General features: G+C 48.8%; 1 protein-coding gene across 4 annotated transcripts in view; it reads right to left on the bottom strand.

Annotated features, from left to right (window-relative positions):
* Positions 1-15,384, bottom strand: part of LAMC2 (laminin subunit gamma 2) — a 60,354-nt gene that overhangs the window by 9,788 nt on the left and 35,182 nt on the right. For all 4 annotated transcript variants that reach the window (XM_084866573.1, XM_084866571.1, XM_084866574.1 and 1 more), the window contains 13 exons: positions 14,449-14,585; positions 13,516-13,638; positions 12,148-12,337; positions 10,880-10,992; positions 9,746-9,964; positions 8,933-9,115; positions 7,930-8,175; positions 5,522-5,667; positions 4,173-4,329; positions 3,649-3,854; positions 2,494-2,573; positions 1,280-1,432; positions 97-241 (listed from right to left, as the gene is read on the bottom strand). In XM_084866573.1, the coding sequence (XP_084722699.1) occupies positions 97-241; positions 1,280-1,432; positions 2,494-2,573; positions 3,649-3,854; positions 4,173-4,329; positions 5,522-5,667; positions 7,930-8,175; positions 8,933-9,115; positions 9,746-9,964; positions 10,880-10,992; positions 12,148-12,337; positions 13,516-13,638; positions 14,449-14,585 (2,098 nt within the window). The remainder of the gene's footprint in view (positions 1-96; positions 242-1,279; positions 1,433-2,493; positions 2,574-3,648; positions 3,855-4,172; positions 4,330-5,521; positions 5,668-7,929; positions 8,176-8,932; positions 9,116-9,745; positions 9,965-10,879; positions 10,993-12,147; positions 12,338-13,515; positions 13,639-14,448; positions 14,586-15,384) is intronic.

The following is a 15,384-nucleotide window of genomic DNA, read 5'->3' as shown; positions in this document are numbered from 1 at the left end:
CAAAACTGAATGCCTGAACGACATGATGGAACCACCCCGAGAGAAAACAGCATGGCTCATCTTCTGCTCATCCGCACACAGGTGAGATGTCTTTACCTGCAAGGACTGATCAGTGACTCCCTGGAGCTGAGACATGGAATTGAGAAGGCGAAGACTATGCTGATAAGATTTATCTGCTTCGATGTCAGTCTGAGTGGCCTCCCTGGACAACTGCTGAGCCAGAGACTTCGCTTTCTCCAGTCTGCAAAGGGGAAAGTTAGAGGAGTTTGTGAGAATCCACTCTTTTTATTAAAAGCAAAAATCCATCCTGTTGTCTTAAAAGTATGTAGTTGGGATTATCAGGAAAGCCAAATTAGGTTATGTTTCAAATATGTGCATCTAAACACAAGCCTTAAAATTGATATATGTTGGCTAAGGACAATTCAATCCGTTTCCCAATTCTTTTTTTTTTTTTTTTTAAACACATATAGGGCTCCCTTATTTATTTTTAAATGTTATTTTTATTGATTTCAGAGAGGAAGGGAGAGTGAGAGATAGAAACATCAATGATGACGACGAAACCAGTTTGGCTCAGTGGTAGAGCGTCAGTCTGAGGACTGAAAGGTCCCAGGTTTGATTCTGGTCAAGTGCATGTACATTGGTTGCGGGCACATCCCCGGTAGGGGGTGAGCAAGAGGCAGCTGGTTGATGTTTCTCTTTCATCGGACGTTTCTAGCTATCTCTCTTCCTTCCTCTCTGTAAAAAATCAATAAATATATTAAAAAAAAGAAAGAAAGAAAGAAAGAAAGAAAGAAAGAAAGAAAGAAAGAAAGAAAGAAAGAAAGAAAGAAAGAAACATCAATGATGAGAATAATTATCAGCTGCCTCCTGCACGCCCCCTACTGGCAATTGAGCCCACAACTCAGGCATGTGCCCTTGATGGGAATCGAATCCAGGACCATTCAGTTGGCAGGCCAATGAGCCAAACCAGCTAGGGCGTTTCCCAATTCTTGATAATATAAATATATTGTTGTTATATCCTCCATTCCACTAGGTGAATTTACTCACATACTCACATCCTTTAAGAGGGTGGCTTTATCTCCAAGCATGCAATATCTCAATCAAAACACACATTTTACTTAAATTAACCAACTTGTTCTTCCAGTCTTAAAGGTATCTGTTTTGCCCTAAAGCAAGCCTTTCACTCTTGTCCCTCTTAATATTAATATATTTTTTAAAGAAACATAGTTTGCATTATGCCCCAATGACATTGGTCCCATGACGACCCGCTGAAACATACTTTCCCACAAGCCCTTGCACCACGGAGCCGTCCAGGCTGCCGCCGCCGCCGCCTCCTTCCTGAATAGCCTTGCGCGCCAGTGACAGCGCTTGTTTGGAATAATCTTCGGTTTCCCTTGCCAGTTGCTCCATGTTCCTGGCTGACTCCTCATGGCTGAAAGAATTAAATGAAGAATTTGGGTTTTCATGGCAAGATCCTCCTTGAGGCTTTTTATTTAAATGAAGGGAGAGAGGCACAGGAACTGGTTTGGCTAGAAATGCCAAACAGAATTGACCCAGTTAGGTGGAATTAGGGGAACTGTCAAGAAACAGGAGGTGTTCTGCAGGAGTGGCCTGGTGTCATCGACTTTTGGGCGATCTTCTCCATTTATGGCATGCCCAGGAGAGGCCTGGGGTGGGGCTTGGGATGGCTGGGAGCAGTAGCGAGGGGATAAAATACTGCATTTATAAGCTGCACTCTGCAGGGGGAAAACAAACAGAAACCCCCAAAACCCTGGGTCTATTTCATTCAGGATGTAACCTTACTCATGTGCTACAACTCTAACCTGGGCCATCACGAGGGGGGACAAACCGATCAATAAAAGTCCCCCACATGCTTTTGTCCTCCTGGTTCTGGAAAGAGATACAAACAAACTCCAAGGCAGCTCATGCTACAAAACTCCACGCCAGCCCCCTGTGCAGACTGAGTTCCGTGTGGGGTTAGCAGAACACGCTACCCTGCGGAGCAGCGGGCTCTGGGCAGAGCTCTGCAACATGGCAACACAGAGGAGCTGCCTGAGGTCATGGGGGCCCGGCAGAGCTGCTGCTCAGGGGGAAGGCCCCCTCTGCAGACTCAGCCACCACCCCGCCTCCCCAGGCTGGCAGAGACACGTTGCTCCTTGTTCCCAGGCTCGCTGTGGGAGCCTGGAGTCCCTCAAAGCTGCAGCGTGTTCTTTTCCAAGGGCGGGTTCATTTCTTGGGGCCCAAGGACTCACATCTGACACACACCAAAGCCATGTCGTGAGTCATGGAAAAAGCTGGGAACACCCTGGCCCCCATCTTCTGCCAAATGACCATGTCTAGTGGCCACCAACATACACGAAAGGGAAGCGGTTAAAAAATGAGCCGGGAGGTCATGAATAGGGTGCTCGGGGAGGGAACGCCCTGCAGTGTTTGTTGTTCAAGTCGGGGCTGGCGGAGAGGGTCAGAAGCAGGGGCGCCTTCTCAAATGCTCACCTGCTTGCCAGTCTCATGGCCTCCTGAGCCAGAATCTTAAAGTCATTGGGTCCCCCGTATTGGTCCGGGGAAGGGATGTTCTGTGAAAAAGGAAAGTTGGTTAAGGTTTTGCCTTTGGCCATGAAGCCTAAGCAAGTTCACATCTTCCTGTCAGGACCACTTGTCATTAGCCACACTGCGTTGTGCACCAGGCAACACAGAGTCCCAAGTCACCGTGGTCACTATAGTTAAAAAGAAGTACAGGCAAGAATAAGGTTGAAATTCGTGTTCAAAATAAGTCTGGATAGGTAGAAATGCATTAAAAATATACACATGCTTATATTTTCATATAAACATATGTGAAAGTATTCAAAGTCCAGTGGACTTTATATCAAGTTATAATGGTGGTTATTTCTTAGTAATGGGATTACAGGGTTGTTGTTTTTTTAAATTTGTTTTCTAAATTTTCTACCATAAATTTTCCTCAGTATAATATCTGATTGTCTTCTAATTTCCTTTATCCATCTCCCACCTACCCACTTACATAATTGTCACCTTTGCCTTCTTTATTCTGAAATAGAAGAGTGCTCATTCAAATTTCCTCTCCTACCATACTACAATCTACATAATCAAGATAACCATACTGACAACAGTTTTTTCCCTTTACTTTATTTTTTAAAATTTCCCCCATTACCATTTATCCCTCAGGTACCCTCTTCCACCTCCGCCCACCCCACTAGCAACCATTTTTATTTCCCATTTTCAGAACCATGTTTCCATGCCCTCCTTCCTTTACTTCTCATTTGTTCTTTCATTTGTTCCGTCATTCATTCCTGCAGCAAACATCACAGCCACACACTGTGCTGGGGTCTGAGAATGTGAGCATGAACCCAGATCCTGCCCTCTGGGAGCTAACAAGCTAGCAGACAGGCAGAGAGCAGAGAGAAGAGACTGGCCCGAGAGGGAGACATGGTTAGCAAGAAATTAATCAGGGGTAGCGCAGTGAAATGGGAAACGGGGGGATGCTAAAGAACACAAAACTAGGTGTGACTGTTTCAAGGGAGAGAAGTCCAACTCTGCCAGATGGATAAGAAATCTTTAGAAACAGCCAGTGATGCCTGCAGGCAGGTCCCAGACACAGCCGTGGTCTCAGCACCCTCAGCCAGCACCACCTACCGTGTTGCCCAGAGAAGACCGGCTCTCCTCCACGCTCAGGCGCAGCTGAGTGATGAGCCTCCGCGTGTCCTGAACTCGATTCTGATACTGACTGCCCAGGGCCTGAAACCTCTCTACGGTCATCTTGAGCTCATTCAGGCGGTTCCGGTAGTTATTTTCTTGGCTCCTTGCCTTGGCCAACCGGAGGCTGAAAGACCGCATGGCCCCTGGACAGCAACAAGGAAAGGGAGGATGAGCTTTTTTGAAGTCAGCACGAGGATCAATCATAATAGAGGGCTGACAAGGGGGCGTCGACTGGCCTACGGCAAGATGGCGCAAACCCACTAGATGAATGCATGCAACTGCTCTTCTGTCTCCACCATTCATTTCCCAGAGAATGTCTCAGATAGTCCTTGCCCCTCCGCAAGGGCTGGGCAGCGAGACCCGCTGAAATGGTACCCACAGAGGAGTCTGAGACCTCGGGTGGCAATGCTTTCTAGGACTGTGCATTCTCTCCGGTCTGAAGGGAAAGTGGCCTCCATCACCTTCTGAAATCTGGGCTTCTCTCAGCATGTCCCTAAGGGCCTGCTCAGCCTGCTGCATCCTGCGTTCCAGCTCTGCGTTGGGTGCTCCTCCTCCACCGCCCTGAGCCTTCGAAACCAGGTCCTCCAGGCTCTGGAGCTGCTGCGCAAACCGATCCATCTGAAGCCACACGGGGAAGAGGATCAGAACTCATCATGGTCGGACACCAGGTATCCAGGAGATACAAGCTAAAGGCCCAGAAATGTGTAGCAGGCCAAGTGGTCCGAAGTTCAGACTCTAGGCCTGGACTACTGGCCCTGCTACTCACTAGCTGTGTGACCTTGGGCATGTCACTTCTTTACCTATAAGTGGGGATAATAATAATAATATCTCATAGAGTAATGACTAAATATTTGTATAGTGCTTAGAACAGTGCCTGGAACAAAGAAGGTGCTACAGAGGGATGGTTAAATAGGTAAATTTTAAAACTGGGTGTCTGGCCTGTGTGGCTCGGTGGTTGAGCATCGGCCTATAAACCAGGAGTTCATGGTTCGATTCCCAGCTTTCAGACTCATTCCTCAATGGGGGGGGGGGGGGGGGGGGGTGTGTGTGTGCAGGAGGCAGCAGATCAATGATTCTCTCTCATCGCTGATGTTTCTATCTCTCTTTCCCTCCTCTCCCTTCCTCTCTGACATCAATAAAAATATATTTTAGAAAAACAAGTTGACTTTGTCCTACATTTAGGTTCTATTTGGGCCCCTTCTTCCCCCACTCCTCATTCCAGTAAGAAACTATTTAATAATTAACAACAACATCAATTTCATTCTCTGGAATATAAATGAGACATTTCTGGAAGCCAATCTCTGTTTAGACAGCCTTGAGATCTTCTGGACTCCTCATATCTTTTGTGTGTTTATGTTTTTCTTCATTTGTCTTACAAGGACAACTCTTGGGGAAAAAATCCTAAGAAGTGGCATAATATAGTAGGAAAATCACCGAACTCAAAGTCAGGGCCATTGGTGGGATTCCCACGTCCACCTGACCGTGTGACTTTAAAAGGCTGCACATTTTTTGAGACTGTTTTCTCAATAAAAACTGAAATCAGAATGCTTTTTCTCCCATCCTAACTAAGCTATCACAAATACCAAACGAGACAATATCTATAGAAGGGGTTTCCAAATGACACATGGAAGAACATAAATCAGAAGTGTTACTACTATTATAATTTTTAATACAGTAATTTTTAAAGAAAAGATAATAACCCTTCCCTCCACCCCCAAGGAGACTAGGCAGATCCTAGAGCTATGGCAGAACCACCCAGTAGACTCCGAAAGATTTCACTTATGAGGTGAGGGGTGGCTAGCATGCACACCTGAATCTTCACTTGATCATAGCAAGCTGGACAGCTGGTTAATGCTGCGTGCTCACAGTTGAGGCCACCAAATCCTGGCTTACAGACGCAGCTGCCATCACTTCGACACTCCATAGGCTCGGAGCCCATTGGGTTACAGTTGCAAGCTAGAGACAAAAGACAAAACATTCCTATCACACTAATTCCAGAAGCGTGAGGTATAGCAAAATAAAAGATCAAGTCAGCATTCATACTGTGTCACTGACTCACATTGGGTGAGATGTGCTTGGGCTATGGCTCTAAGCACATCCCTAATATAGTTAGGTTTCAGGAGTCATCTGGCAAGTTTGTTTGCTGAGTGTCGGGGTGAAGAAATATTATGACAGCCCTTCCTTTCTAATGGCACTTATTTTTCCCTCCTGTTAGATTGTAAGGCTGGCACTCTGATTTTCCTCACAAGGTGAACAGTATTTCTTCTGGGACTTCTTCTATTTCACAGATGAGGAATATGAGCTCAGAGAGGTTAAGTAACTTGTTCAAGGTCACACAGCAAGTGAATGGCCAGCTCAAAGGAGAACTTGAAAAGATCCAATGCCCTTTTCCTTCTGTCCTGCTGCCTTTGATGTATGAAATACAGTTAGGAAAGCAATACCTTTAATCAGTCAGTCAAATTAATTGTGCACCTACTATGTGCTACATTCTATTCTAAAAGCTGAGGATATAACAGAAAGCGAGACATTCTAATGGAGGTACAGTGATTCTCTGGGTTGCTCTATGTTCGGTGCTCACAAAATACTCAGTATCTATAATAATAATAAGAACATAATATGCGAATTAGACCGAATATCTTTCTGGACATCCTTCCAGACAACCTTGTGGATGAAGCTGGGGCTGTAAGGGAAGCCTGGGTCCCAGGTGCCTGCTGGTAGCTGGAGGGAAGCCTGGATCTAGGGTGCCGGGTGCCGGAGGGCAGCTGGTCCTGGCAGCAGGGGAAGGAAGGCCTGTTCTTGCCCGAATTTCGTGCATCAGGCCTCTAGTGTAGTAATAATTACACATGATGCTGCACTGTCATTATTTGCTTGCATATTTGTATCTTTCTTATTAGCATACGAGCTCTTTGGGAGCTGGGACTGACTTACTCATCATTATAACCTTAGTTCAAGCTCCATGTTGGGAACCTGGCAGGTGCTTCACAAAAGATAGCTGAGTGAAGAGATGTATGGTCTAAAGCCAGTGAAATCCCTATTAATAGCCTCTTATAACTAGAATTATATAGCTTACAGTATACTTTCTGTGAGTTGTCTTACCTTTGCAACCACTTTGAGTTAAATATTATCCATCCATATGAGGAAACTGAAGTTAAATATTATTCATCCACATGAGGAAACTGAAGCTCAAAGAAATTACTTGATAGAATCAGAATACTATGGTAGGTATGTTAAAAAACTGGACTGAAACTCAGTAGTGCCAATGCCACCTGGGCTTTTCCCATCATGGGGTACTTTTTAGCACATCACAGCAGACCCACAGGTTGGGATCAGAGCAGGTGGGATTCGTGCCCCTGGGTAGAAACCCCGGGTTGCAAGCCCGGGTTGCACAAAGTTCCTCGGGCATTTCCGGGGTGGTCACTCCGATGTCAATGGGAGGCTCTGGGCTTCTGCAGACACCTGGGGAATCAGGTGTCCTCCAATATGGGCCTCCAGAGCCACTCTGGACCTTGTAATAAGCAAGCTCCTCAGTTCTGGGTACCAGGCCTGGTCTGAGACCCTAGCGACCAAGAGTGAGTCTGTGGTGAGGCCAGCTCCCTGGAACTGAACTTGCCTCAGGAATGTCACCCGGGCGGAAGTGGGACAGGAGGGCTGAGCCAGAGGCCCGGGTGGCACATCCACGCTCTGATCTGAGCAGCATTAGGAACATCCCAGACAGCTGCTGCTTGGAAGCTGCGTCACCGTTACCTTTCTACGCATCAATGACACCGACTTCCCAAGAGTCTCAAACTTCTTTACCGCCCACTCCCCGCCCCGCCTCTTGTTCAGGCTTAGTGGCCAGTCATTTATTCCTGACCTATAGCAGGTGTGGCAGCCACTTCCCTGCCTACCAGCCTTAGGACTGGGCAGAGCCTGGGGCCCCACGTTATCTCCTCTTCCACTTAGGAATGTGAACCTGACCTTGTTCACTTCTCCCACCTGGCTTTACCCATTCGACACCCGCCAGCTCTGTGCTCCAGCCCTGCTACAGGGAACTGGTCCAAGTCCCGACAGGCTGTTCACGGGCCAGCTGGTCAGAGAAACCGAAGTAGCGTCGCAATACGACCTGCTGCTGGCCTTGCCAATTAGCACGTTCTTACATGTGTACATACCAGCAAGTGTGCGTGTACACACACACACACACACACACACACACACACCTGTTTGGGGACACTGTCCTACCTCGACACTTGTCTGCCGGGTTGGGAGCCAAGGGGTCCCCGAAGTAGCCTGGTTTGCACTGGTCGCAGTGGGCGCCGGCTGTGTTGTGAATGCACTTGAGACACCTGCCCGTCAGGCGGTCACAGTTCCCGGAGGCACTGGGGTCCACGTTGTTGTTACACTGACAGGGCTGACAGGACCTCAACGGGCCGCGTTCCCCAAAGGGGTCCCCGAAGTAGCCCTCGGCGCAGAGCTCGCAGCGGGCACCTGGAAGGAACAAACGGACAGGTCCCGGGGGTCATCCATCGGCAGTGAGACCAGACTCAGAGGCAGGAAGTACTCTTTGCCCCTGGGCCCCAGAACAACAGCCTCAGGAGCAGGCCCTGGCGAGGGGCGGGCTCTTTCTCTCCAGGGAACTAGGTGGTGGGGCCAAGCAGGCATGGAGCAATACTCCCAAGGCTGCTGCTGACAAATGAACTTGCCTTTCACAAGGACATTTCCAAGGTCACTACGTTTTCCTTCTTTACCTTGGTTCATTTAAAAAAAAAAAAAAAAAAAAAAAAAAAACCAGGCCAAAGCATGTCTTTTGTCTGAACACTTCATCCCCTAATTACAAACCTCCTAAGACAGCTCAGGTGTTTCCTCCTTGCACACCCAGCCCTGCCTCAACCCACATCACCTCTCGGGCATCGAAATTGTCCTAACTTTAGAATAGGGGTGTCGAACTCAATCAGAGAAGGGGCCAAAATCTAAAATCCAGCCTAAATCTCGGGCCGAATGGTTTACTGAACAGCCATAAACTGACAATGTCATAAACTGACAGCGGAGTGCAGTGATGACAGCGCGGTGCGGGCCACATTGCAAGGCCTGGCGGGCTGGATTTGGCCAGCAGGCCTTGTGTTTGACACATGTGCTTTAGAACGAGCCCATGTAGTAATTATAATTCCCTAGAAATTCCTTGAAATGGAAGCTTGGTCCGCGCATTTATGGCATCAGGACGGGGGGGGGGGGGGGGGGGCCTTACCAGTGACCCCGGGTGGGCAGTTATTGCACACGACCTCCTCCGTCTCGGGCATCACTGAACAGCTGAACCCATTGCGACAGGGGCAGGGCTTGCAGCTCCGGGGGTCGTGCGGGTCATTGTAGAAACCGAGGGGGCAGTCGGCGCACCCGATGTCAGGGTTTTCATCGCCCGAGTAACAGTCCCCTGGGAGGCAGAGGAAGAAGGGAGACGCAGACATGAGCAGGGTAAAACTCGACAGTTCCTGCAATGCAGTGATGTTCGGTAACCTAGTGCCTTCCTTCCTGAAGCTTTCCTCCACATGTGGGAGCACTGGCATTCACCTTGGCCCTGGCACAAACTCTAAGCATGGCTGAGAACCCGCATCTCCCCCTCACTCCCCCATGCCAAGGAGACATGCCCTTCCTCTCCTCTCCTTAGCTTCACACGGTGCCCCCGGCCCCTCACCCTGCCCTCACCGTGGGTCCGGGTCGGGTCCCAACACTCATCCAGGCCTTGGCACTGCCTTTGATCTCCCCACATAATTCCTGCAACTCGACACCAACTCCCCGCCCACCCCAGCACTGAACCAGGACAGCCATTTCCTGTAACCCAGCACCTTTCCCACAACCCCGGGGCATTTCCACAATGAAAAGGACTGAGTGTCACAGAGCACAGTGTCCATCTTCCCCGGCTCAGGCCCGACGCTCCTTAATCCCTTTCCATCTCTGAAGGGAGTTCAGGCGCAGGCGTTCCCACACAGGTCTAGCTCCTCTGCGGGAGACCCCAGTCACTGGCTGCGCCCAGCCCCCTGGCCCAGGTGCTCATGTCACTCACCTGTGTCTGGGTCGCAGGTCCCGCCCCCTTGGCAATTACAGGGAATACAGGTGCCGAAAGGTCCCAGTCTGGGTGAATCTCTCTTGTAGCCAGAAGCGCAATCCTGGCAGAACTGCCCCTTGTACCCAACAGGACATACACACTGTTCAACCCAGGGTGCCGGGGCTCCCGAGACGGGGCGGGCCGAGATCAGGGTCACGTTGTCCAGGTACCCAGTGCCTGCAGTGGAGAGAACAGGTCACACAGAGCAGGTGGCAGGGTCTAAATAAAGAGCGACAGGGATTTATCTCTTTGGGATTTATCTTTCCTAACGAGCTGTCATAGGGGGTGTTCACTCACTCAGCCATGCATGGGGGCAGAGCCGTCTGTCATGACTGATCACACGAGGCTCTGGGGTCAGAAGAATCAGAGTTTAAATTCTGGCTCCGCCCTCACAGGCTGTGTGGACCGGGCGAGTCACATAACCTTTGCATAATTTGTGTCTCCTCAACTGTGGAAGCAACAGTGCAATCTGCTGCCTGTGTCTGCTGTGAAAATTAGATGAGACAATGCACATGGTGTCATGTGCCTGGCACGCAGTAAAGACTCAGGCGTTGTGAGGAAACACCTTTCTACGTCCTGTTTGATTCGCTGCATCGGTGACGTGGGAATGGCACCCACAGCCGTGGTTCCTTGTCACACGGGGCCCAAGGCTGAAGGAACGCTCACTTCAATCGGGTTCTCAATAAACAGAACCAACAGACTGTGTGATGATGTGCGAACGTGGTGGCACCGAGTGTAACCCCAAAGGAAGAGCTGCCCAAGGGATAGCGGGTCTGCGTCGCAGGGACGGTTTCCCAGTTGGGGGAAGGGGCCCATGTGCTGTAGATTGTCTTCCAACCGTCAGCTTCCATCTAAATCCAGAGACTCTTTTTAGCAAGGAAGCATCCTCACTCTTCATTGGTGCTGACACCCCTTTTGAGAGAAACAGTCCCTTTTATCGACTTCTTCTAGAATCAAAAAATTCAACGCCGAGACTCTGCATTGAAACCATCGAGCAGTTTATCTACTTGTTTGGGTGGCTGAACGTTAGCGCGCTGAAGCAAATGAAAGGCAAACCTAAGGGGGGAGGGGTCCGTTTCTCCCATCACTTACTGTATTCTCCGTAGGTCGCTCGGATCCAGAGGGCTGTGAGGTTACGCAGTAGCCTCCGGAACTCAAAGTAACTCAGCTGGGGACTCCAGTTGCTGCTTGGATGTTCATTTAACCTGCGAGATTTAAAACCAAAGGCTTAAGGCCCCAACTCTTTTAAAGCCTTATCATTTGCACGCCTGATACAAATTTTGCCCCTTCACAGTCCTGCTTAGGGAAGATGCATGGACAAGATCTCAGCACCTTGGTATGACATACAAGGACCACCCTGTGGGTCCTTCCCCCATCTTTTCAACCTTATCTGTCCATCTCTCGTATACATGCTGTATAGCAGCCATAAACAGCTCTGCCAATTCCCCCATGTTATGCCCTTCCACACCCTCACCTATATCGATACGAGCAGTTGTCTTGGTTTTGTCCCTGGGAAAATCCCGCCCTTCTTTCTGGTCTCAGCCCATATGCTGCCTCCTCTGCAATGCTTTCTGTGCTCCTCCAGGCAGAACTGGGCACTCTTTCCTTTCCTCTCAAGTCCCCACGAGTATGCATACCGCTGAAGCATCTTTTATACTGTACTAAGTTTATTTTTGACATGTTAATATATTCTACTAGACCATGAACTCTTGGTGGACAAAGACCTTTCTTCATCTTGATTTCCAAGCTTTTAATCAATACTGAGCACTTAGAAGGCACAGCCCCTTTCCCCAACCTCTCTGGACCCACCATTCAAAATTGCCACTCCACAGGAGAATAAGCAACCCCCTTAGATATACGCAGGGCTATCCGTGAGCTCACTCCTCCCCCCTCTTTCTCTGACCTCACTCTCAGTGTGTTCCTCTCCCCCACTCCACGCTCCACTCATGCGTAACTACTTGGACTTTCCCTAAAGCACAACCTTCCGCAAGCATATTTTCTCTGCCTTGTTAACCTTTCCCCTTTTCTTTCCTTAGAGAGTTGCTCTTCACTGTCACATCTTCTTGAGACTCTTTCCTTGATCAGTCCAGCGTGCCTCTGTGTGTTCAAAACCCGTGCCCACCTTATCTATCTTACAAGCTGCACTGTAACCATTTGTTTGTTTTTCTCTCCCATTAGCCTGTCAGAGGCTTGAGGGCGGGAGTCAGGTCCTGTCTCAGCACATAACACCATGGCTGCTACATAAAAGGTGCTCAGAAAAGCTTGTTGAATGAACAAATGATGATTGAGCAAATGAATGAAGAAATGTGACTGCAATCACAGCTTGTTCTATTCGACCCACTGGTAGTCTCCCTTCTTACCTGAATGTGTAAGTCTTGGTGAGCCCACAAGGCAGTGTCTTGCCAAGCGGCATTAAGGGAGCTGTGATCCGGAGACCAGCACCTTCCAAGATCACATCGTGGGCAGATGGGTGTCTGCCTCCTCTGTCCACACGGTAGTCAAAGGACAGGCTTTGCCCGTAGCTCACCTGCTGATTCCCGAGAAATTTGGCTGTGAAATAGAATTTGAAGAGGTTGAGATGAGTGTGAAGCTGGAGAAGCAAACTAGGGAGCAAGTTCGCACTAATGTTGGCCATTTCTGTTGGAATGCTGTATTACCCATCCCCCATCCTGCCCCAAACCACCCTTCGGAAGAGCCAGTTCATGGCACTGGACATGGCCACACTGCTGTCGGCTACAAAGATGGGTTAGTTATAGAAATGCTAGAAGGACCTAATTATCACACAGTTCCACCTATTCGATCAATGGCCGTGGCCCACTGGTGATCCATGAGGTCCGAAAGGTTGGCGCCCATTGTATCAGATGATTCATGGCATGGCCCTGTGACAGACCAGTATGTTAACATCCCAGGTATGCCGGCAATAGTGCCATTCGTTACCTAATGCTTTAGAGCAGGGGTGGGGAACCTTTGTTCAGCCACGGGCCATTTAGATATTTATATCATTTGCGGGCCATACAGAATTATCAACTTAAAAATTAGCCTGCTACATTTGGTCAAACATTTAATTAACTCACCCCCAATGCCTTGACAGGGCCAGGCCAAATGATTTCACGGGCCTTACATGGCCCGCGGGCCGGATGCTCCCCACCTCTGCTGTAGAGTTTACAGAATGCTTTCACAGACACCATTACATTTGATGGCAATAATATTTGAAGGTAGGCATCTCAATTCCCATTTAACAGCTGAGAGCACTGGAAATTTGGAAAGTTATGAGGACAACTCATCCAGGAATCACGTATCAGCTAAGGACGTGACTAGCTAGAATTAACATCCTCACCAGAGCTTTGTCATCAGCTTTTCTATACCACTGACTGTTTTTAAATCTTTAAGTGCTTGAAGCTTTGAGAAATGCCTTGTTTTTGTTTATCCATCTGCTTCTCAACAGGCCCATAGATTTGACCACAGTCCCTATATCTTGTCTTGGTGGGAAACTTAGGAGCTTCCCCTTTGATTAAAGTAGGACCCTCACCCAGCGGCTGACGGCCTGGGCACCCATTCTGCTCTGCTGTGCTATGACTTTGTCCAATTGGACTGAAGCCTCAACCATCGGCTGCAGATACTGCTGCCCTGAACACTACGGGACATGGTTTCCCTTCTTCAATTCCTCTCCTCTATCCTCACTTCCTAGTCTTAAAGGTTGGCTTCTATGGGACAAACGCCATACATACCAGGAGCTACAAAATAGACAGGGTCCGATCGCCGTGCCGAGCTAAACACGTCCCGGTGGCGCTGTGACCAGTGGAGCTTTGCAGGAGACCCGTTTCTTTGGACAGCCTTCCAGCCGTCAACATCTGGAAGACAAATAAAACCACTGTGCATGTGGACAAACCATCTACTGAGATAAACAAGGCAAGGTGTGCTTGCCAAAAAGTCCTCGCAGTGAGTAGCAAGTGGGGTTTTCTTAATATTTCCACCCTCACGTCCAGTCCTCAAAACTCCCCAGGCACCTCTCTGCTTGGGTCTCAGCCTCAGCTGCTCTGCCCACAGCTGCATGGACTTCTAGCCTTTGTGTCTCTTGTGAGAAGAGAGCACGTTTTCATCTGCCTGTAATTTGGAATATTATTTTATTGACATAAACAGAGTCTGGCCTTAGTGAGGAAAGAGGGTCCAGGATGTTCAAAGGGAAATTCAGAGTTGGGATCATCTGGAGCTCCCATATTTTTACGGTACTTTGTAGCTTGGGAACTAACTTCACATAAATGAACTCATTTAATGTATGTGAAAGGAGAATGATTAGTGAATATGAATTCCAGGAAGGAGCTCATAAGAGCCCCTCCCCCTGCACCCAATCCAATGAATGATTCTTTGTGGTTTTGAAACAGATGGGGATGGGAAATGCAGGGAAAAGAAACCCTGGTCTCTTTGTAGCGATTCTTTTGAGTTATTCATTTGCTGGTACGAGTAACCTGTTCAGCTATAACTTTTTCAAGACACCAGAGTCTGCCTGATTGGCCTGTAATAATAATGCACATTAGAAGCTAGGAGAGAGTTGCAAAAGGTGACTCCAGACTCCCATCCTGTGGATGGCCATGTGGTTATCTGTCAGCACAGAGCCCTGTACAAGGTTAAAAACAGAAGTACTTGAAAACAGAGGACTTTACCATGATGGAAGGCAGAGGTGATTTTATGGACGCTGTAGTCTCCGGAGCTGTGGCAGTTGGCCGAATGCCCGTAGCAGAAACACTGGGTACAGCCCTCCGGGTTTCCTGCATCCAGGTGATAGTACCCTGGCCGACACCTGCAGGGGCGTTTTGGAAGTCAGAACAAGATTATAGGTTATTTCTTAGTCCATGGCAGTGTTTCCCAAAGTGTGGTACACGTACCCCCAGGGGTACGGGAAGAGTTTGGTGGGGGTACACGTTGCACCGGAGTTTGGTAGGGATATGCACTGCACCGTGCTTAGCTGCGCCTAATTCTACGTTCTCATGAGTACGAAGGGTACTCAGCATTATGAAAATTATAGAAGGGGTACACATATGTCAAAAGTTTGGGAAACACTGAATGGTGACTGATTTTTCTATTTTCTCTCCCACCCAGGCCTATTCATTCCCAGAGCAGGTAAATATAAATTATACATGCCATCCCCACTCCCAGACCACCTGGGGATAATCACAGCTCTCCCCTTCCCCACCTAGCGACAGAGCATGGCGGGCATTCACTCTCTCTTCCTCTGGTAGAGCAGACTCATGTGTGAAATTTGGAAAGTTATGAGGTTTGGAAACTTAGTGATTTCCCCAGTCGTGGTGAGGAACTGAGTGAAGGTCAAATGGGCAAGATGGGGTAGGACAGGGCAGGGCTATGCAGAGCTGGACTCATCCCAGAGTAAGGGCTCAATGGGAACAAAAGGGTGAGGGGGCGGGGCAGTAGGAAAGGAAAGCAAATGCTCCAGTCCCAGCACCACTTAGCCCCACTGACCCCCCTCCCCCCAACCAGAGCACAGGTGTTAGCTAGCATCTATGACAAAGGATGGCTGGAGACTCTCTACAGAAGCAAAGTGTGGGCTAGAGTTCCATCCTTCTTCCAGCTGGAGCTGTCCA

Source organism: Pipistrellus hanaki, assembly GCF_964339955.1.
Source record: "Pipistrellus hanaki genome assembly, chromosome: 18".
NCBI classification, from domain to species: Eukaryota; Metazoa; Chordata; class Mammalia; order Chiroptera; family Vespertilionidae; genus Pipistrellus; species Pipistrellus hanaki.
The sequence above is the reverse complement of the archived record's forward strand: the minus strand, read 5'-3'. Positions and strand labels throughout refer to the sequence as shown.